At 38.2% G+C, this 23,118-nt stretch overlaps 1 protein-coding gene across 1 annotated transcript in view; it reads right to left on the bottom strand.

Moving 5' to 3' along the window:
- Positions 1–949: 949 nt before the first annotated feature.
- The window catches only part of LOC103723314 (glucose-6-phosphate 1-dehydrogenase, cytoplasmic isoform), a 45,146-nt gene continuing 22,977 nt past the window's right edge, over positions 950–23,118 (bottom strand). Inside the window, exons 13-16 of the mRNA XM_008814199.5 lie at positions 19,339–19,409; positions 5,486–5,601; positions 1,390–1,435; positions 950–1,321 (exon numbers count right to left, since the gene is read on the bottom strand). Coding sequence (XP_008812421.2) covers positions 1,154–1,321; positions 1,390–1,435; positions 5,486–5,601; positions 19,339–19,409 — 401 coding nt within the window. The 3' untranslated portion in view covers positions 950–1,153. The remainder of the gene's footprint in view (positions 1,322–1,389; positions 1,436–5,485; positions 5,602–19,338; positions 19,410–23,118) is intronic.

Genomic DNA, 23,118 nt, shown 5'->3' with positions numbered 1-23,118 from the left:
TTATTGCAAATTGCTAAATGCATTCTAATGATAGTGTATCATTTTATCTTTTCGTAATTTTATATTGCTCACTGTGCTTGACCCCTTACCGACTCTATACCGATCACCTATCTATTATTACATTTCAGAAAGACCTATTGAATTAGACTACTAAAAGCTTCGAAGCATTTTTAGTGTATATAGTGAGGCCGAAGGGATTTAGAATCATTTTGTATACCTTAAGGAAAGACTTGGAGTCAGAAAAAATTGTTATACTAGTAGTGCAATGAGAATATTGTATAGCATCTATTATAATGAACTAGTTTGTGTACCACATAAGGAGGGAATAAAGTGAATCCTGATTTGGTCTCAAAGTTGTGCCATAAATTATTGGAATCTAATTCAAGCAATTGATTATCCAAAAGGGAAGTCACACCCAGGATTTGGCAAAGCCTGAGTCCTAGGTCATGACAATGATTCATCAAAACAATACTATGATCATTCACAAACAATTTTAAAATGATCTGGCAACGATACATTGACATTTTTCAAGTTTGACACATCCATGCAGAGAAAGCCATGCACAAAGAATTGCTTCTGACAAAAATATCCACATAAATAAATAAATAATGTTGGGCAACTGCCCAAATAATCATACACGAAACCTACAATGAAAGAGAGATGGCTGAAAATAAATATGCAAAGATAGTTATTGCTACAATCATTCAACAATGGGGCATGAAAAAATCAGAGCCGTCTTCACACCCAAGAGCCTTCTCGGTAGTTTCACAAATTTATAGTTCAATTTTACACCAATCATTCAACAATGGGGCATGAAAAAGAACCATTTAAGAACTCCATCCCACTCATTTTTTTCATTACGGCATGGTCTACATCTCTACGAAAGGTTTTTGTATTGAAACAAGTAAATATAACAAAATTTGTCGCCAAGCATATTGTGCACAGCACGTAACAGAGAAAAAACTTTATTATTTCTTTAAGCAACTTATTAGATTTGATACAAAGCAAGGCCACATTTTGCAAACTGAAGTTAGGCTCATTTAGACAAACTGGAGATTGCATTAATCAACACAAACACTGCAGATCCGCCACATATGTGGTGACAAAAGTCACCCAGTTAACTACACTGATATTAGGAAATACCATGCTGTTCTTATAATGTAGGTGGTATCCAAATGTAGCCGTGTGTTTGCACATAACCTGCTTTGGAGAGCAACGCATCTGCCTCTGCTGGACCACGGCTACCTGGCTTATAAGAAAGAGGTTTCAGTTCCCCAGCATCAATACTGTGTAGGAGAGGAGTGAAAATCGCCCATGCTGCCTGAAGGTCATTACATAGAATCAGAACCAGCTCTTGTTCAGATAAATCTATATTTAGCAATTATATACCTTCAGTTCATCTCTGCGCACAAAGTGCTGCTGATCTCCTCGTATTCTGCAAAAAGGATGTCAAATGACTTAGTAGCCAAACTAAAGTCGCTGCATGATATTATAATAAGTGGCTACTATAATCTAAAACATAACAATATATGAAGTGGAGAATGTCTGTGGGCATATAGATATATTACATGGATGAATGGGGATATGAGGCAAAGACAAGACAGGGAAACAAAAGAATACAGTCAGTCAATAAATTTTACAAACCATAAAAGAATAAACAACAGTCAAAACCAACTATATTCTAAACCTCAATAAAATGTGAAAAAAAAAGGAATAAAGAAAACAAAACATTATTTTTCTAGGGAGGTATTTTAAAAGATAACCTTGTGCATGTAAAGATCACAAGGATTATAAAGTCGTGATGGCACCCTACAGATGGTACAAACTGTATTGGCCAAGAGCGGGTATGGAGGGGGCAGGCACCCATATCAGCCCCCACTGGGCCCTGAAAAAGGGGAAATCAGGCCAAAACCAACCCATTCCGAGGCTAAATCATGGGCAAACTGAGCAGAATTGTGCAATATCAGTCAAGATGACAACTTTGTGATTTCTAAAGCTTGTTCTTTATCATTTCAAGATGAGAATAAGCAAAAGTGTGAAGATAGCAGCCATTAGATGCAAATTCTATGGGATTGAATTAAGCATCATGGAGTTTACGGCTAGAAAAGCTTTCTATCTTGGTACAACTCTCTCCACACCTTTTTCTCATTTCCTGAAAAATCCAAGAATTATTTAGTGTTTAATTTGGAAAAAATGTTGAGATTTAATTGTTGATGGATCTAGTAGTCTTTGATCACCAGATTCATACCTTAGAGCATGAATTCGGGATCAAAATCATTGCAGATGCATATATTTGAGAAATATCTCGGATTTGAACCCTTGACTCCTTGAAAAGCATGCTTTTAGGGGAGAGGGTGTTTTAAATCTATCTTTACTTCCAAGTTATATGATGTTATGTTATAAATGTGTTATAAAAACTTTAGCATACATCATCAAAAACCATGACCAGAAAGAACATTTAAATAAACACTCTTATCATTGTTTTTGCAAAAACATAGCATTAAGATATTAAAGCATAAGGAAAGACAAAAGAATGATTTTAGAGATCATAACAGGTTGTACCAAGTGCCAAGGGCATAATGGCCGTGTCAAAGAATATTGGTTGATACTCTCTCAATATTTGATGCAATATGATGCATACCATATCCAACTACTCACCCTTGGTTGATACAAGTTCGATACTCAATATTTCAAAGTGCCAAGGCTTTAATGGTCCAGATATTTTTTTGGTATGTAAATTTGCTATTAATAACAACAACAGTGTGAATGGTGTAGTTAGATGGCAAATGCTTAAAGTTTTATTTGAAGCTATAACTACTTCACACAAATAATTCTTTGGAATATATATGTGTGTTGTTGTCGTTATTGTTGCTTCTGCTAATAACTATTTACCTATTCCAATATATAGAGCGTCAAATTTTCGCATGCGAGATAGATATAACTTCTGTTGCTTACAGGATCCCAGAAAAGACATCTACAAACCTTTTGTTACTATTAAACTTGAACTAACTCCCTTACTACTAGACTTCCTGGATTTATAGGTGAAGAAACTCCATCATCAAGTCCATTCTGATTACTTCCAATATTGCCAAAAGGGTCAGTGCTTGCTTAGTGCCAGGGTTTCACACAACAGTGCTATAAGCATTAAAACTGTTTCGGGGTCCCAAATTATGTTATTATATACAATAATGGGGGAAAGATAACAACAATTACAACACGTTACTAAGTATTATATGGCCCTTTAAAACATAAATAACGGCCATTATTTTTACATGGACCTCTTTCTAAATAAAAAACTATTTTCAAAATTCAAATTTTTAATCAAATTTCCCTCAAAAAATGATTGTATAGTCAAAAATTAACATTTTTTTATCCAATGAAAAGGGAAAGACAGCATCATTATTTTCTTTTATTAGCCAATATTTTCCTGTTATTTCCCATTATTTTTTGTTTAATATAAAAAATTTGAAATGCTTCTTTTGAAGGCAAATAACATCTATTATAATCATTATAATGGCCAGTAACAGTTTCAATAGAGATCCATTATAATGGCATAAAAATTTATTTGAAATCTTGCTTAATTCTGATGGATTCATTTTTTTATATTAGCTGAAAAAATGCTGTCTGGTTAAAATAAATAGAATCAAATGTATCAGCAATAAGATCCAGTTAAATATATCAAGTGTTTGAAGATACTGACACGAAGCTATAATATGAGAAAGAATGATAAATCAATATCAAATAAGAAGGGAGAACGAAATTATTTAACTTTCAAACTATGACATTAAGCTTCTAAACCATATGAGTATCACACTTCATTTTCATTTTACAATCTTACAATTTACAGTTTACTTCTTGCTATTTATTTGAGTCGAAGATAGATCAATCACCTTTTGTACTATCATGTACTTGACATATTGTATAGAAGTAAATATGACTGATCAAACAATAGCAACATTAGCATTGATTAACTGCCATTGATTTCAAATCAGGCTAAGCAAAAGAAAGCAAAAGGCATTGTGTATAGCTTCCATGCTGCACATTTCCTCTGGATCTACTGATATATGGACAAGGAAAAGTTTATGCAGGACAAAATAATAATTGTCTTTGCTAGACCCACGCTTAATTTTTCATTTTACAATCTTACAATTCACAGTTCAGTTCTTACCACTTATTTGAGTAGAACCTAGATCAATTAACCTTCTGTATCAACATTTGCTTAACATATTCTACATTTAACTAACTGTCACCAATTAGGAATTAGACCAATAAAAAGAAAGCAAAAGACATTGTGTATAGATTCTATGGTGCACATTTCCTCTGGGCCTACTGATATATGGACAAGGAAAAGTTTATGCAGAAGGCCAAAATATTAATTGTCTTTGCTAGACCCTTCCTTTTATAACTTTTTTAGGATAATCCTCAACAGTCTAACAATCTGGATCCGCTACTATTTCTGATCCACTAGTTCTTTGACTTTAAGAAATGGAACAACTTCCAGGACAATGCTACGTGATCAAATTTTACAGTTCCTACACAGACACAAGCACTGACATGCCCATACACATCATACAAAAAGACAAGCATGGGATTGCACACATCCACACACCTACCAACATTGATACACACCTAAACTTACACATGCACACACAAACACATGCTCAGGAGGGATAAGGATCCAGACATAAATCATAGTTAAGGAAACATCATAAGATACTGTATCACAAGTATCTCAGCCCTTCTATAGCCATCTTGAAAGCAATGACAATCTCTTCTAAGAATAGTAAACTGCAATATTGTAAGAATAGAAAACTGCAATATTTTAAGACTAGATGCTCAGAGTCATAAGGAGTTAAGCCTTGATACTTTACGGCAAGCTATATGAGCTTCCCATTTTTATAGGACAGCTATAAAGGATATTAACAAAACCGAGTTAAAGCTTATGAACTAAGGACAGACTACTATTGATAGCATTTCGTCAAATAGTAATTGTAAGAAATGAACTTATAACTAGAAACATACAAATAGACAGATATCTGTGTAACCTAGAAAATAAAGCAGTCTAGTGAAGATCCCAGTGCTGCTTAATGTCATAATAGATGATGTGTCTTGAAGACTAATGCTTAAGATTCAGCACCTTTCTCACATGACTTTGGGTTTTAGTAATGTTTGGGTATTATTATAAAATCGATGAGATCTTAAGATTTGAGAAATACCTATTCAACCAAAAATCATTTATAGTCCAAAATCAGTAAAGGGCAGTTCATTATTTATTTATGATTCTATGGCCATTGCACCAGAATATTTGCCTAACCATGTTTTTTGCAACATGACTGAAGGATGAATACTCAACTGATAAACTAGAGTTTTTGCAACTACAACTAATATTAACATGTAATAAGCTATATTCATGTTACCGATGCAGAAAGAAGCAGTAACTATAGACAATTCCAAACAACAAGAAACATAAGCTAGCAAAACTTACGTGTCCAAGATTAACCGTTCATATGCCTCAGGAATTGTGACATTCTGATATCGTAGCCCATAAGATAAATCTAGTTCACTCTGTATGGTTGACATTTCCAATCCAGGTTTCTTCACCTGCAGGAGAAAGTAAAGGTTTTATGGAAGTCAATAGGTTAGGAGAGGTCAATAATCAAAATTTCCTTAGAAATATGTTTTATTTTAATTTTTGACCAGCAGCACGCAACTAGTAAGACAAAAAAAAAGGAGGAAAAGGAAAGATGTGAAGGTAACTAACATATACTCCTCATATCCTGTAAAAATTATTTACCAGTGAGGTCTCAAAACATGTGTTGGAGTCATAAAACTCTCAAAGATATATCATCAAAGTCATTCATGAAATATGATATCAAATATATCCAATGACTCAGTTATCCTATATCACATGAGATGATGGAAGTCTTAAATTATATCTCATATCTTTGTGACAAAGAATTTAAAGATTTAATCCCTTTTAGCCAAGCAATAACCTGATTATTCATACAGCTTTCACTGCCTTAGGAAAACATGATTCCAAGTCACAAAACTCATACAGTAATATCTCCGGTAATCATATACAATATCAAATAAAACTCGATGACTTAATTCCCCATCCATTCCATGAGATGGCATCCTAACACTAAAGTATGTTCCATATCTCTATGAAATTAAATTTAAAAAGATTAACTCCTTTCGCTAAGCAATTCACTAAGACAATAGAGTAATACTCACATATATTTTAGTGCCTATTACATGATCATTTGTATATGTAAGCTTAGTGTATTTATTGTATTAAGTATTAATATGTGTAAATGAGATCATCATGGAAATGAATCCTTAGTATGGGAATTTCAGTAGTAAAGACTCGAATTTAATGATTGATAAAAGCCCAAGCATGAATTAGAAAGGTTTAGGGATTGAATTGCTAGTAGAGCAATGGCCACCTCATGTTTAATGCCACTGCATGCTCATGACCACCTCATGCTTGTCTACCGGCTGCCACCTCAAGCTTTCTTCAGCGAGCTGCCACCTCATTTTAACTATTATACTGCCACCACCTGCTTGTATGACCTCGTTCTTGTACTGCTACCTCATCTTTCTTAGGAACAGAAACCTCGAGCTAATTCCTTTTAAGTATTAATTACACCTCATGGTAAAACAGCCACCTCATGCTAGAAATTCAGCCACCTAGCCGAACCTGGACTTGACACCTAGTTACTAATTCGAGATGACTAAACATCTCATGATTAGAAGCCAGCTATAAATAAGAGGGTGCTGCCCTCTTTCTACTATTTTGCAACCTTAGAAGTCCCAGTCATCTATAGAAAGCAGCTAGTGAATAAAAGAAATACAGCAGAGCATAGCGGCAAGCTAGGGAAAAAAGAGGAGCTGTAGTGTGAAGATTTGGAAATCTTCTAGCGTAAGTGTCCTTAAATAGTATATTTTTCTACTTTGCAAGGAATTTAATAATGTCCATTGATTCTGAATTTTGCTCCTTCCATTTCTTGTTCAACATCAATTTTATATCCTTGTATGTATAGATGTTTGAATCATCTTAAAGGAATTGAATTTCAAGCAATTGTTTTGTTGTGGGAAAAGCTCAAAAGTTTGGCTTTAATTAGTAATATATGAATTTATTATACTTCAATTATATTGCCTTAATTATATCTAACATGGTATCGGTAAAGTATGTTATGGAATTACATGTTATTATCAAAAGTGTTTTTTAACAATGATGATTCTTTATATTGAAAATCTCTTATTATATGAGTTGAAATAAACTTTTGAATCAATGACCCCTAACCATTAGGGGTATAATAGCAGTTTCAGAGAACCCCACCCGCAGGTATAATAATTGGTTATTACAGTGAATCATAGGGAGCAGGTATAATAGTTGGCATTAGTGAATATTGACCAGAGGCTACAACAGTTACTTTAAATGAACCCTTAGCTAATGGCCTATTGATCAATGAACCTATGACCAACGGGTATCATAGTTGGTTACTGACCAGTTTGTATTGAAATGATTGTAATAAGTGCCGTTAAAGTTTTCAGAATATTCAAGTGTTTTCTAGTATCCTAGTGCATTAAAGTGTTCCTAAGTGTATCAAGACAAAGCTATATTAGTAAATGTAGTCAGTTGATACCTATTATAAGATACTGTTATTGACTTCTTGAGTTTTAATTGGTACAGATCCTTAATGTTTCCATTGTTTTTTTATATTATATTCTTTGCTATATTTAGCCACCTACTGAGTCATGCAGCTCTCACACCTATTTATCATATTTCAGAGTAAAGTACTTATTAACATAGCTTACTAGAAGTAGGAAATATTTTGAGTGTGCATATCAAGGCCTACTTCAAAAAGAGACAATGTGATATTGGGGGTTGTATTACAAGGCAAGGCGTGTTAAATATTACTGTTGTATTAGGAATAAAGAGAGAGAGTACCATAGTAAAGGTGTAAAATGTGTGCATAATAAACTAGTTTGTGCATTATGAGACAATAGATTGAAGTAGATCTTGGTTTGGCTTCAGGGTTATGTGTTGTAATAAAAAAAAAAATAATTTGGATGAGATTTAGCTTTGCTCTGTTTGAACAAATGGTCATTTACTATATAATTGCATGTTTTGAGGTTTCAATTGATAATTATGTGCTTTCGCAACACTCATTTAATTGAATTTCGGCCATTGATTCATCGAAATTATTGTCTAACTCGGGACTTGGCGGAGTATGGTTCCAAGTCATGATAGTTGAGGTATAAAAGCAGTAGGTTACGATCTTTGAGAGCTATAATGGTGCTATAGTTGGGAATAATATTATTGTTAGAATATAATAGAATATTACTAGTTACCCTTGTTAGATATAATGCTTAAGACTTGTTACCACTAGATTTCTTTGTGATGGATAATAGGAAAGGAAGGATACCAAAGACTGGGACATCTATTCTAATATCTCTAGGAGAATACAACGTTAATATAGCTGCTCTTATGACAAATAGCATCCTCTAGCCTTCTTATATTTTAATAACAATTTTCTTGTAATCAACTTTGGTTAAGGCCCTATCTGGATGCTTGGAAAAATTTCGAGGAGGAAAACACTCTAGTAAATAGTAATACAATGATGTATCATGTGAACACCAAAAGTTTACTCCAGAACAAGATTCGCCATCTCAGTACTGAATCCCGTGCTGGTGCCCCACTAGCACAGTGTCAGTACGATAAGGTATGAGATTTTTTTAGGGTACCAAATGTCGATACGCCACCTATATTGGATACCGATACGGTACGGTACCCACCGTACATCTCAGTTCAGGCCGGTATGACATACCTTGCGCTGAAATTTGATGTTTTTAAGTTTTTAACTATTTGGGTATACATACGAAATTTTCATAGGAAAAAAATTTCCTTGCAAACAACCTCTCATTAAGCATCCTTTGGATTTTTGTAAATTAACATAAAATCTGTAAGTAACTGCATGAAGGCTCAACAGAACAAGATCAAAAACAATTAAAAAAGAAATGTTTGAGTGTTTGACCCAGTAATAAGAAGAGTAAATAAAGACTCCCATATGAACTATGCTACAATAGATCAAAGGTAGAACTTATTAACTCCTAAAGGAAAGAATTTGGCTATGATGGAAATAACAAAATGAGAAAGGAAAGATGAAATAACAGATCTTTGGAAAGAAAATGATTATACTAAGTCCTAACAATCAAGAGCAAATCTTTGGATGAAACCCGAAAGCATATTCCCAATTAGAGCTGATCACGGGCCTTCTGGCCCGTCCGACCCGGAATTTTTCGGGCTTGGGCATTAAAAAAAGGCCCATGGGTCGGGCCTGGGCAAGAAAAGCGGCCCGACCAAAACAATCGGGTCGGGCCTGGTCGGGCCATTCTGGCCCATTTTTAGATTCCAAACAAAGAAAAAATCGAGCCTGTCGGGTCGGGCCTATCGGGTCGGGCCGGCCTAGACGGGCCTAGAACCAGATTTATAAAGTCGAGTCGGGCCTGGACAAAAATTTAAGCCCGACAGTCGGGCCGGGCCGGGCCTGGGCATAGCCATCGGGCCTAATTTCTGCTGTAGAGCCCGGCCCGGGTTTTGATCAGCTCTATTCCCAATGTAGCTTGAATAAGCAAGGCTTTTTTGCTACAAATAGATCCAAATATCAGAGTAATGGAATCTAGAGCTATTTCCAAGGACAATAAGATGGTGGTTCTTCATTCCAAAAATGGAGCAGACTACAGAGGTCAAGACTCAAGTGCAAATTTTAAACACAAGATTTTCAAAGCTTTAAGGGGAAAATCAGCATCCTGGTAGTGGTGATGGTTGATGTGGTTGTGGTCAAATTCATAATTGCAGAGGTGATGGTGGTCATAGTGGGGGCGATGGTGGTGGTGATGATGGAGGTAATGGTGGACATGATGATGGTGGTCATGGTTTTCAAAATGTGATGGTGCCATGGTGGTGATGAAGGTGATGGTGGTACTAGTTGTGGTCGTGGTTGGGTCCAGCTAGCAGTGAGGGATGAGCCAAGATGAGGTCAAGATTGTAGGAGTTAGGACCCAAATTGAGGCCTAGGTTGGCCACAGAGGAGAGATGAGAGAGAGAGAGATTATCTATTTGATGAGTAAGAAGCTAAGGGAAGAGAAGATTAAGGCACAAAAGGGGATAGGCCTGACAATTCATTGAATTCCTATCCAAATTCCAGTAATTTTTCACGCCAAAATTCTTATCCAAACACTTGTTTGCCATTTCCTATTCTGAAGTTTTGAAGTACTTTGATTTGCACTAATTCTTTGGAGTTATTGGATATAAGTTTTCAGTATAATGGACATAAGTTTTCAATATAATTTCTTTTTATGCGCAAGAGTAATAAATCCTTAGAAGACATATATATGATTCCTGTCACGCCCCCGCCTCCGCGGGGCACGTGCGGCACCCAGTGCCCACGTGGGGGCCATATGAGGGGGGAACACAGGGCTCCCCTGCTAGATATTGTCCGGTTCTAGAGCCCGCACATGCGCACACGCACCGCTCATACCCCTCCCCGATTTTGTTTTTCACCCAAAACGCGTCTGTAGGATTTGGAGACACCCGCTTCATATTCCCAGGCTCTAAAACGAGTCTTTCCGATGTGAGACTATTAGGCCTCACTCCCTTCCCACCATCGGACAAGAGTCGTCCTCGGCTCTGATACCGAAGTTTTAGTAAGGAAAATGGGTAGTTAAGTCTCGTTCTATTAAATTCGGCATATTCAAAAGAAAGAAAATTAGTTAATTGTATGTTAATATTTTTGATAGGTGAAAATGAGGAATAGAGAGGAAGAAGTCTTGGCAAATATTGCAGCTCGGAGGAGAGGAGCAAGAGGGAGAGGAGTTGCCAGGCAGCCAGCCGAGCAAACTCCTAACCCAGCTGCCACCCAGGATGATTTTGCCGGAGCAAGTCAGATGATGACTCAGCTCCTTTAGATGCAGATGCAGCAGATGCAGCAGCAGGTGCAGACCACTGCCCGACCTGCACAGTCCATTGAGTCCTACTATGAATGATTTCGTAGGCTCAACCCACCTATGTTTGATGGTGGAGCTGACCCTCTGGTTGCTGAGATCTGGATTCGGGAGGTAGAGAAGATGTTCAAAGCCTTGCAATATCCCGAAGAAGTGAAAGTCAAATTGGCTATCCCTATGCTGAAGGGACATGCAGAGTTCTGGTAGACGGCCATTGAAGCTGCACTCGAGGGTGAGGACGAGCTACCAACATGGAAGGAATTCAAGAAGATGTTTTATAACCAGTATTTTCCTAACTCAATTAGAATATCTAAAGAAAATGAATTTTTATCTCTGAGGCAGACAGATGATATGATTGTGCTAGAATATGCAAACAAATTTACTGAGCTGGGTTGGTTCTGTCCTCAGATGATAAAGATTGAGAGAAGCAAGGCAAACAGATTTGAGCAGGGATTGAGGGACGAAATTCGATCCCGATTGTCAGTTCTAATTTTTGCCAGCTACGGAGAGGCCCTAGAGAGAGCATTGAAGGTAGAAGCAGATCTGCAGAAATCAGGGAAGGAAAGAGATGAGCAAAAAAGGCTCGAGACGTTAAGAAATTTGATGAACCAGCCAAGGAATTTTGAAGGCCCTTATAACAAGAAAAAAAATTTAAGGCTTGTCATTACTGTGGCAAAATGCATACTGGTCCTTGCTTGAAGAGGATGGGATTTTATATGTGGGCAGCCAGGACACATAGCTAGAGATTGCCCAAACAAAAAGAAGGTTGAATCTGGACCTTCTAGACCAACTAATCAGATGCAGAGAGGAGCTGCACGGGTGTTCGCACTGACATGACATGATGCTATTGCCAGTGTCAGAGTTGTGGCAGGTATGATTCCCATCAACTCTGTTGATGCTTGTGTACTATTTGATTCTAGCGCTACACATTCCTTTATATCCTCCAAGTTCTCCGCATCCTTGCATCTTATGCCTGATAAGTTAGATGAGCCTTTACTTGTTGCTACCCCTCTTAAGAAGACAGTAGTGGTTGATTCTGTTCATAAAAACTGCATAGTTCAGATAGAGGACAGAGAATTATTGGCTGACTTAGTACTGTTAGACATGTATGATTTTGATGTCATCCTTGGTATGAATTGGTTGTCTGAATATCATGCTCACATTGATTGCTTTGGCAAGAGGGTAGTGTTTCAGATTCATGGTGAACGGAAAATTTTCTATCAGGTTGATGCACCCACTATGAATCCCTCTTTGCACATTATTTCTGCAATGAGTGCAAGGAAAGCCCTCAGAAAGGGGTGTTAGGCCTACCTAGCTTGTGTGGTAGACACTACAAAAGAATCAAGGCTAGAGGATATCCCTATTATGAGAGAGTATCCAGAAGTATTCCCTAATGATCTACCTGGATTACCTCCTGATCGGGGGATTGATTTTCGAATCGATCTCTTACCGAGTGTTGGACCTATCTCAAATGCTCCTTATAGGATGGCCCCGGCAGAGCTGAGAGAGTTGAAGGTTCAGCTACAGAAATTTCTAGAAAAGAAATTCATCCGCCCGAGTGTTTCACCATGGGGAGCTTCTGTACTATTTGTCAAGAAGAAGGATGGAAGTATGCGGCTGTGTATTGATTAAGGGGAGTTGAACAAGGTGACAGTAAGAACAAATACCCTCTACCCCAGATTGATGATTTATTTGATTAGCTGCAAGGTGTCCAAGTCTTCTCCAAGATAGATCTGCAGTCTGGGTATCATCAATTGAAAATACTAGCTGATGATGTGCCGAAGACTGCGTTTCGAACTAGGTATGGGCACTATGAATTTTTAGTTATGCCATTTGGACTAACCAATGCGCCAGCTACTTTTATGGATCTGATGAACAGGGTCTTTAAGTAGTATTTGGATCAGTTTGTTATTGTTTTTATTGATGATATACTGATATATTCTAAAAGCAAAGAAGAACATGAAGATCACTTGAGAGTGGTATTACAGATTCTTCAGGAGAAGAGATTATATGCCAAACTGAGCACATGTGATTTCTGGCTGGATAGTATTGCATTTATTGGTCATGTGATCTCTAAAGAAGGGGTGTTAGTGGACCCAAAGAAAATAGAAGCAGTGGTGGATTGGCCTCATCCTACTAATATCACTGAAATCAGAAGCTTCTTGGGTCTGGCTGGTTATTATAGAAGATTTGTGGAAGGATTCTCTCGGAACGCTACTCCTTTGACTCGTTTGACCCAGAAATGAGCAAAGTTTGTATGGAGTGAATATTATGAGCAAAGTTTTCTAGAGCTAAAGCAAAGGCTAGTATCTGCTCCTAATCTTACCTTGCCAACCAGTACTGGGGGTTTCACCATCTATAGTGATGCCTCCAAGAAAGGGTTAGGCTGTGTACTAATGTAGAATGATAAGATAGTAGCCTATGCCTTTAGACAGCTGAAGCCATATGAGCAGAACTATCCAACACATGATTTGGAGTTGGCAACAGTGGTCTTTGCTTTGAAGATTTGGCGACATTATCTGTATGGTGAGTCTTGTGAGGTTTTTACTAATCACAAAAGCCTAAAGTATATATTTACTCAGAAGGAATTAAACATGAGACAAAGAAGATGGCTTGAGGTACTAAAAGATTATGATCTAAGCACCAAATATCATCCGAGAAAAGCTAATGTTGTGGTAGATGCTCTCAGTAGGAAGTCAGCAGTGGGCTCCATATCTTTGCTTACCACTCAGAAGCAGATTTTGAAAGATTTTGATATGATGCCGATCGAGATGATTACCAAGGATGCTGGGAGTATGTTGGCCAGTTTGTTGGTGCAACCTACTTTGATAGAAAGAATAAAGGCTGCTCAACAGACAGATGCACATTTGTGTCATCTTAGAAATGATGTGGAGATAGGGTTACGACCCGAACTCCGAATCCACCTGGATGGTACTCTGCGTTTTGGCAGTAGATTATGTGTGCCCAAGGATACTGATCTAAAAAGAGATTCTAGAGGAAGCTCATCAGTCTCGTTTCTCTATTCAGCCCGGTAGCACTAAAATGTATAGAGATTTACGAAAACACTTCTGGTGGAATGGCATGAAGGGAGAGATAGCAGGATTTGTAGCTCGGTGCTTGGTATGTCAACAGGTGAAAGCTAAGCATCTAAGGCCTGCCGGTTTGCTAGAACCACTAGAGATTCCAGAGTGAAAATGGGAGCACATTACTATGGATTTTGTTACTAGGCTTCCGAGGACAGTAAGGAAGAATGATGCAGTGTGGGTGATTGTTGATTGCCTCACGAAGTCAGCTCACTTTTTATCCTTTAGGGTTGGCACTTCACTTGATAGGCTGGCTCAGAGGTATATTGATGATATTGTGCGCTTACGTGGGGTACTGGTAAGTATTGTATCTGATTGGGACCCTCGCTTCGTATCTAGATTTTGGAGAAGCTTCCAGATTGCTATGGGCATTGATCTGAGGCTCAGCACTGCTTATCACCCTCAGACTGATGGTCAGTCAGAGAGGACAATCCAGACCCTGGAGGATATGTTGCGGACTTGCACTGTTGATCTGGAAGGTTGCTGGGATGATCATATATTACTTGTGGAGTTTGCTTACAATAATAGTTATCATTCTAGCATCCAGATGGCACCTTATGAAGCCTTGTATAGACGAAAATGTCGGTCTCCTCTACATTGGGATGATGTTGGAGAGAAGAAGCTGTTGGGCTCTGAATTAGTTCGGAGTGCCAGAGAGAAGATCCTACAGATCAGAGAAAGGCTCAAGACAGCTCAAAATAGACAGAAAAGCTGGGCAGATAAGAAAAGAAGAGAAGTAAAATTTCAAGAAGCGGACTTTGTATTCTTAAAAGTTTTACCCTCGAAAGATATTATGAGATTTGGAAGACATAGTAAGCTGAATCCTCGCTACATTGACCCCTTTGAGATTCTGAACAAAGTAGAAGAGGTTGCTTACAGATTGGTTTTGCCACCAGAGTTATCCAGTGTGCATCATGTCTCCCACATTTCTCTTCTACGGAGATACATTCCTGGTCCCAGCCATATAGTACAGCACGAGTCCCTGCAGATTAATAGAGACCTGACTTACGAAGAGTATCCTCTACGCATCATTGATCATAAGGAGCAGGTCCTAAGGCGGCGTATTATACCCTATGTGAAAGTTCAGTGGAGCAACCACTCGGAGAGAGAAGCCACATGGAAACTTGAGGAGGAAATGCAAGCGAGGCATCCGCAACTCTTTGAAAATGTAGGTATGTAAATTTCGAGGACGAAATTTTTTTATTAGGAGGGAAGAATGTGATAACCATCCCCATTTCTGAGAGAAACGGGGGAGGCCATCACACCAAAGGGCAGGCGTTTGGGTTGCCTGATAGTGGGCGGTTACAACTATCCACCTTCCCCTGCAATCAGAGGCTGCAAGAAGCCCCGATCGGTGGAGAATTTCATCACCTTCTCTCCTCCATTGTCTCTCTCTCACAATCCTTTACGGTTGGTAGGACCCGCTGTTAGACCCACGCCGCCGGAGCAGAAGGCCGCATCGCCGGAGTAGGAGGCAGACGCCACCTTCAGAGTAGGTAAAGCCCTTCTTCATAATTTATTTTTGTAGACCTAGCTTAGAGATTAAATCTAAACAAAAAAAAGGAAAGGCGGGCGTCAGCCGGGCTGGCCGCGAGCAGCGTCGGCCACAGGCCACGTTGGCCGCAGGTCGTCGGCAGCGAGCACCAGTTGCAGCCACAGGCGCGGCTGTAGGGGCGGCCGGTGCCGCTAACCGGCTGGGGAGCGCCGCCAGCTGCGGCTCGGGCCCTCCCCGAGTCCAATCTCCCCTCCACGGGAGAAGAAAGAAGGGAAGGAAGAAAAGGAAGAGAGGAAGAGGAAGAAAAATAAAATAACATAGAAATATTTACCAGTGGTCGATCCGCGGGCGCCGACCTTCGCCGCGGATCGTCGGTTGTGGAACGCGAGATGCCAATGCGGCCACGAGCACGACCGCAGGCACGGCCGCGGGCGCGACTGTGGGCGCCGCAGGCCGGCTGCCAGGCACTGTCGGCCGTTGGCTGTCCCTCCCGAGCCTCCTTGCCTCGTGGGAGGAGAGGAGAAGAAAAGGGGAAGGAGATCGCGGTGGAAATGGAAGAAGAAAGGGAGAAGCTTCGGGAAGGAAGAAGAAAGAAGAGAAGGAAAAGAAAAAGAAAAGAAAAGGAAAAAAAGAAGAAGAGAGACCCTTAACGGGTCCGCCCTAACGGGTCAGATTCGGGTACGGGTCCGAACCCGTTAGGCCCAAATAAAAGGAAAGGAAAATGAGTTTAGCAAAATTTCACTAAACTCGAGCCCAATCAGATTGGGCTAAGTCCGGACGAATCCAAACTGTAAATTGGGTTAAATCCGAATCAAATTAAGCCCAATCAAATTGGATCAGAACCCAATTAAGCTGAGTTAGTCTCAGCAGACCCAATTGAATATGAATCAAGCCCAATTCAAACTCAGTTCAACTAAATTGAGACCAAATTGACTTCGGACTGACCCTGACTCAAGCCCAAATGAGCCCCATTGATCCTGGACCAAAATTAAACCTAATTGGACTTAAAATTGAGCCTAATAACCTAACCAGAAGACCAAATTGGCCCAAAAAGGCTAGACCCAATCAGGAATCGGGCCCAATCCTTTAAATAAAGACCCAATTGACCTACGTGAACCCAATCTGGTTCTAAATCGAGCCCAAAGGCTCCAAATTGGATAAATTGGACTTGAGATCCAAGTAAGTAAATTCAAGTTATGATAAATTAAAAAATTATGAAATAAATAAGGAATAGTGACACCTATATGATTAATTTAGGTGATCAAGGATTCGTCACCCGAACGTAAGAAATTAGAAAGCAAATTGTTGTAAGTAACCTTGGCACTGATCTTAAAGTTTTCAAATTACTGTTTATTTATGATTATGAAAATGTATTTGTTATGATATTTTCTTCTCAAAATTAGGATCAAGTATATGATTGCATGTGATTCATGAATTTGATTAAAGAGCATCCTTCATGAATATTTGATGGTGTATGAGTTATGAAATTATGATTATGTTAGACTGCATGAAAAATGATATTTGAGGCATGTTTATGCATTTTAAATTATATGATGCCATTTATCATTTTTCAACTTATTTATGATGATTATGATTTATGAAAGAAAAAGAATATGATTTATGAACTCTTAGATAGCTACGACCACATCTAGAAATAGAGGCCAGTCGATACCCTGGAGCTAGCATCCAAAGAATAACAAGCCCTCTACCAACAGGTTAAAGTTGGTAACGAATAACAGAATTAGTCGACTAAAATTAATAGGCCCTGTCACGGGATTATAGTGACCATGGCAGCACATCTGTCTGAGAGTATGTTTTATAAAGTATGGATAAATGGCAATATTTCTATATGACTTGCATTATCATAATTATGAACTTTCATGGATGGAACATGCATTGCTTTATGACCTGATTTGTGTATATCATCTATACAATGCTTTATTTTGCTACAACTGTTGGCTTCTTAATCACTGCATTGGCATAATTATGCTTGATCTAATAAGATAGTACTTGGTTACTTACTAAGCTGTGTAGCTCATATCTTTTCATCTATTTTTTTTCCTACAGATGAATAAGACTACTAGAAGCAGGGAGCTTGGTGTTATTCAGGGTTGGGGTAACTGAAAATGTTATGTAATAATCAAATTTTAGAAGCTATGTACTGTTCCAACTTTATGAATAATGTTATGACATTAGTAAATAAAACTATTTATTTTTGTTATGAAATTTTAAGTGGCTTCGTATTATTGTGTGCATAAGATTGCAATAGCACGGCCGTGTCATGATCCAGATTCGGGGCGTGACAATTCCCATATCACAACACTCTTTTAATAGAACTAGTTTATCTGACTTTAAGCTTTAGATTGCCAGCCTACAAGGATTATCAAGTATATCCAAATATAGTTAACAAATGGTTAAGATTTAACTTGATCATATGTTCAACAATTTCACAAAACATCCATGAATTTCCAGCTGTCAGTGTTTTCCTTGGAATCTTCTCCATCGGCATACTTTGATTTGGACTAATTCTTTGGAGTTATTGGATATTTAAACACTTCTTGAGTCTAGCAAAACAATGGCCATAAGTTTTCAGTATAATTTCTTTTTATGAGCAAGACTAATAAATCCTTAGAAGACATATATATGATTCCCATATCAAAACCCGCTTTTAATAGACCTAGTTTATCTAACTTTTAAGCTTTAGCCCGCCAGCCTACAAGGAGTATCAAGTATATCCAATGTAGTTAACATATGGTTAAGAATTAACTTGAACATATGTTCAACAATTTCACAAAACATCCATGAATTTCCAGCTGTCAGTGTTTTCCTTGGAATCTTCTCCATCGGCATAGTTTTAGTTATCTTATTAAATCTACCATACTTCCAAGTGATTATTCCTTTATTGTCAAATGACCATGTTATGCTTTTAGTTACTCGTTATCATATCCAAACTCAGTTTTTGTTACATTATTTTTGGCAGTATTGATTAGAGTAAAACATACAATAAAACACAACACGCCACAAAGAAAAAGTTTAAAAATAAAGATAACTAAAGCAAAGCTGGAAAATTTATTGAACATCTTTTTAAATATATTATATTATTTGGGAACTTTGGGTGGACACTTTTGATTGTTCGGGGTTATAGTTACTAATAATTTCCAATGAAAAATTGACAAAATGCATGTTTCATGTTATTTTAGAGTGTAATATCTTTAATCATGTGACGGAAATCCAATATGCAACCATATGAAGAAATAAGAAAAACTTAATTAATCCATATCTTTCATGATAGATTGTGAGACTTTCTATGATGATCTGAAATTCATGAAAGATCCACAAGATATGCACATAAAGGTGATTAATCTATGAAATCTATAAACGAATTAGGATTTAGGAAGTATATAATTTTTAGGGGTTTTGGATCTTGACACCCTGATAGCAGATCTGGGTTTTAATGTCACAAGTCCAAGCTCAAATCTTGCAAATCCATTATATAAGACACCTAGTCTACTCCATAAATCTCTCCTGCTTGCCTTGAGAAATATCTTAAAATCATCAATGGATATTTTTAAACTTGAAATCAAGTTCTTTCCTCTTAGATTTCAGCCAATAAAGGATTCAAATCTCTAGGATCAATATGGTATCTACGGGTGGGTGGTACAGTATGATGATCACAGAATGCATAAAGAATATACTGCTATGACGATGACAAAAAGAAAAGTAGAAAATATAAAGCAATCAAGCACTTACTGTTAGTTTCATATACATGGCCTCTGATGGCTGTAGGCGTATGACAAATTCATTTCTTCCTTGCCTCTTAGCTTTGTAAAACAAAAACCACATTTAGTAGCCAAGCTCTTAAACAAAAATTTATATTAGCATCAAAAATGATCAAGAAGCAAAACAGATTAAGATATTATTCATACTAGAAAGAGGTAGGTATCCACTAAAACCTAGTGCTACCCAATTTCTAAGCTTTCAAAAAATGGGTGAAGAATCAGAATGATTTATAGGCACATACTTAGCACCATCCTCATTGTGTGCATGTACAATTGGTACACAAGTAACATTAGTAAAATTTACCATCTCTTACGTAAAGCATTTTCGTTGAGATACGACATAATTCAGAGGTAATGACTGAAATCTACATGCACCAAACATATATGGAGAGAGAGAGAGAGAGAGAGAGAGAGAGTTGAGTGAATACTATCGACATGACCAAACATGATCTACCACATGTAAAATGCCTAAGAACAAAATTTAAGTTTTGGAAGTAAATTTCTCAAAATGGACAACTTTAACAATATGATACGATATCTTTTATTTGATTTTAAAACTAAAGCATCCTAAATAGTTTAAATTTGGTTTGTATGTATTTCTCAAGGACTGAAGTGCAGCCCATACTCCCATAAAAAAAAGTACAGCCCATACTGGCACCATAACGGGTGTTGACAATACTAGGTACCCCCAATAAGCCCCTAGATTGCATGTCGACTTTTATCACCCCATTATATGCAGTATTGACTCCATACCACTCAATATACCTTCTTTTTCTTTTTACTCATTTGTACCATCCTCTTACCAGCCCATGCTGATCTCTTGCATTCCCCCTACCATGGTACATACCAGAACAATGATTGGTGTGGATCCACACCTTCATTTTCGAATCCTTGGTTGCATAATTTAAGGAGGGAATAACACTATATAGACAACATGCAAAGGTTTGAGCGTGAAATCGAAAAAGACCCAATTAGCTAAGAAAACTTGATTATGACCTAGAGAGGCTTTCTGTGAAGGCCTGCCTAGGCCCAATCCACTTGACCAGCCTGACTGGGCTTGGCCCATGGTAGCCTCGCGCGTGCTTCACACGTGATGGTTGGAAGACTCCTAATGGGAGTCTCCCTTCCTCCCTTCTCCCCAACGACTCCAACTAGAGTCGGAGACCTAGGGCCACCGGAGCCCTAGGTCTCTTCTATATAAACACCTTTTCCTCCCTCTAGGCCCTCCATCGACAGTCATCAACTCTCCTTCTCTCTCTTCTCCCCTTGAACTCACGGTTGCCCGTCTTCGTGTTCGTCAAAAATCGGGGCCACCGGACGCCGCCAGAGCTGAAGTAATGCCCTAGCCTTCCTCCCCTTTTCTTTTTCTTCTTCTCATGACTTAGAATCAAGGTCATCGGCCAAGCAATCGGCCTCAGCCAAAAATCGACCAAAAATCAGACCTCCAATTTTTCTCCTATTTTTGGCCGAAGTTTTTCTTTTATTTTGGCCACCGGCACCACTATTTTTTTGATGTCGAGGCCTTGGTTGAGTCGCCCGACCTCCCTACCTTCATCTCTGATTGGAGCCGAACCTCCAGCTGCCGGAAAGTGGACTGGGACCTGAGAATCACCGAGCCAAGAATCTCTTGTTTGGCCCTATTTTGGGTTGATTTTTGTCGGCCGGCCGCCACTGCCGATCGCCCTCCACTATCCTCTATCGCCTCCGGCTGCCACCGCGTTGAACCACCATGACTACGGCCGCGGTGTGCTGCCTTTTTCCCCATTCCGCCAACAAGAAGAGAGAGAAAGAAACAAGAAGAGAGAATCTCTCTCTCTCGTTTCTCCTTTTCTCCCTCTCTCTCTAGGAGACTTATGAATTGCAATATAGGGTTTTGTTGACTTGATCTACGAACCCAAGTTGACCCCTAGAAAGAGGTTCTAAACTGCTTGGGCCGCCTATTGGATCGATCACCCTGGCCATGTTAAATATCCCTAGAACCCGTTGATGATGAGCCATGTCGAACGACCTTAGTCCTGATCGAGTTGCTTAAACCTGACCCGTTCAGAGCCGCCATACTCTGTCACTCCAGCAACCATCTCCTTTTTTTATTATTTTAATTCCATTAAAATCATCGAACATAAATTAATCTTGCTTTTAATGTTTTTAAATAAGTTTAGCAGATTTGCCTAGTGAAATTTGACGGTTTGAGGCGGAAGAGGTAAATAAATCTTACACTCATTATTCAAATGACTATATTTTTCGTGCATAAAATTTGCTTGTGGAAATATCATGTTTTTCTTAAAATAAAGGATCAGTATATGTGCTATGAAAATCATGCTTTATTATGAAAAATAGTTTCATGAATGTTTTAATAAAAATAGCTTTATTTATGAGATATGAATATGGTCTTGCCATTTTGTACTTTTTTATCTATTTATGTGTATATTTTAAGAAAAAAATATAAATTTTTTTAAAAGCTCTTAGATAGTTATGTATGATCCCTAAATTGAAAAAATTGACACTCGGAGCTAGCATCTATACGAACACAGGCCCGGCCAACGGGTATAAAGTTGCCATTCGAAACAAAAATCTTTGTTGATTACGAACACGGGCTCAGTCATGGGTATAAAGCGACCGTAGCACGAATATTTGTAAACAATATTTTGAACCATGACATGGCTAAATGGCAGAGTGATGATTTATTATTTTATTTTTGAGACCATGTTTATGAAATATGAATGATTTATGCATGCATGATTGGCTTTATAACTTGTTTTAATATATTGTAGTATTGTACTATGAAATGCTTTATTTTGTAATATCTATTATTTTTCTTAAATGATGCATTGACATGAAAAAACTTATACTTGATTCGCTAAGATAGAGTAAGATTTACTTACTAAGCTGCGTCGCTCATATCTTTATTTTTATTTTTCTCTCTCCAGACAAATAGGGTCGGTAGGGACGATGGATGGTCCAGAATTGAAGTTTATGCTAGCAAGCTTGGCGATCTATATAGCAGAACTTTAATTCTTTAGTGATCATGAATATGTAGCTTATTGAGGATTATGAGTTTGCTATTTTTGTTTGAATTCAGATGCTCTAAATCACTACTGGTTTCATTTAATGGATGATAAAAGTGAACTTTTATTCATTATATTTCGTTTGAGATAAATTTAAAAGTTAAATAAAATATTTGGCTTCATGTTATCGTGGGTTGTACCCCTCGGTAGCATGGCCGTATTATGTTCCACATTTGGGGCGACATTTTATGATATCAGAGCAATAGATTTGATTATGGGTTAAGTTTAAAAGTCTAGTAATGGGTAGAACTAAAGCTTAGGTTTATGATTCATAGAGTTAGGCATAGGATGAGTATAGAAGAGAGATCAAATCAGAGTTGCGCAGTGAAAGCATAGTGGAATGTTAGATGAAAGACTAAAGTACCCCCATTTGTTTAAAAATTAAGGAACGTTAAGTTTTGAGGATGAAACTCTTTTAGGGGGAAGAATGTGAGGGCCCACCCGAGCTCCATCCACTTGACTCGCCCAACTGGGCTTGGCCTATGCTAGCCCTGCATGTGCTTCGCACGTGACGAGTGGAAGACTCCCGATGGATGTCTTCCTTCCTTCTCCCCGGTGGCCCTAGGTCTCCTCTATATAAACAAGTTTTTCTCCTTTTGGGCTCCATCGATGGTAATCAGCTCTTCTTCCTCTTTTTTCCCCTTGAACTCACGATTGCCCGTCTTTGTGCTCGCCGAAAATTGAAG

This window comes from Phoenix dactylifera, chromosome 13 (genome assembly GCF_051530095.1).
Source record: "Phoenix dactylifera cultivar Ajwa chromosome 13, Ajwa_hap1_PhDact_Kaust_v1.1, whole genome shotgun sequence".
Lineage (NCBI taxonomy): Eukaryota > Viridiplantae > Streptophyta > Magnoliopsida > Arecales > Arecaceae > Phoenix > Phoenix dactylifera.
The sequence above is the reverse complement of the archived record's forward strand: the minus strand, read 5'-3'. Positions and strand labels throughout refer to the sequence as shown.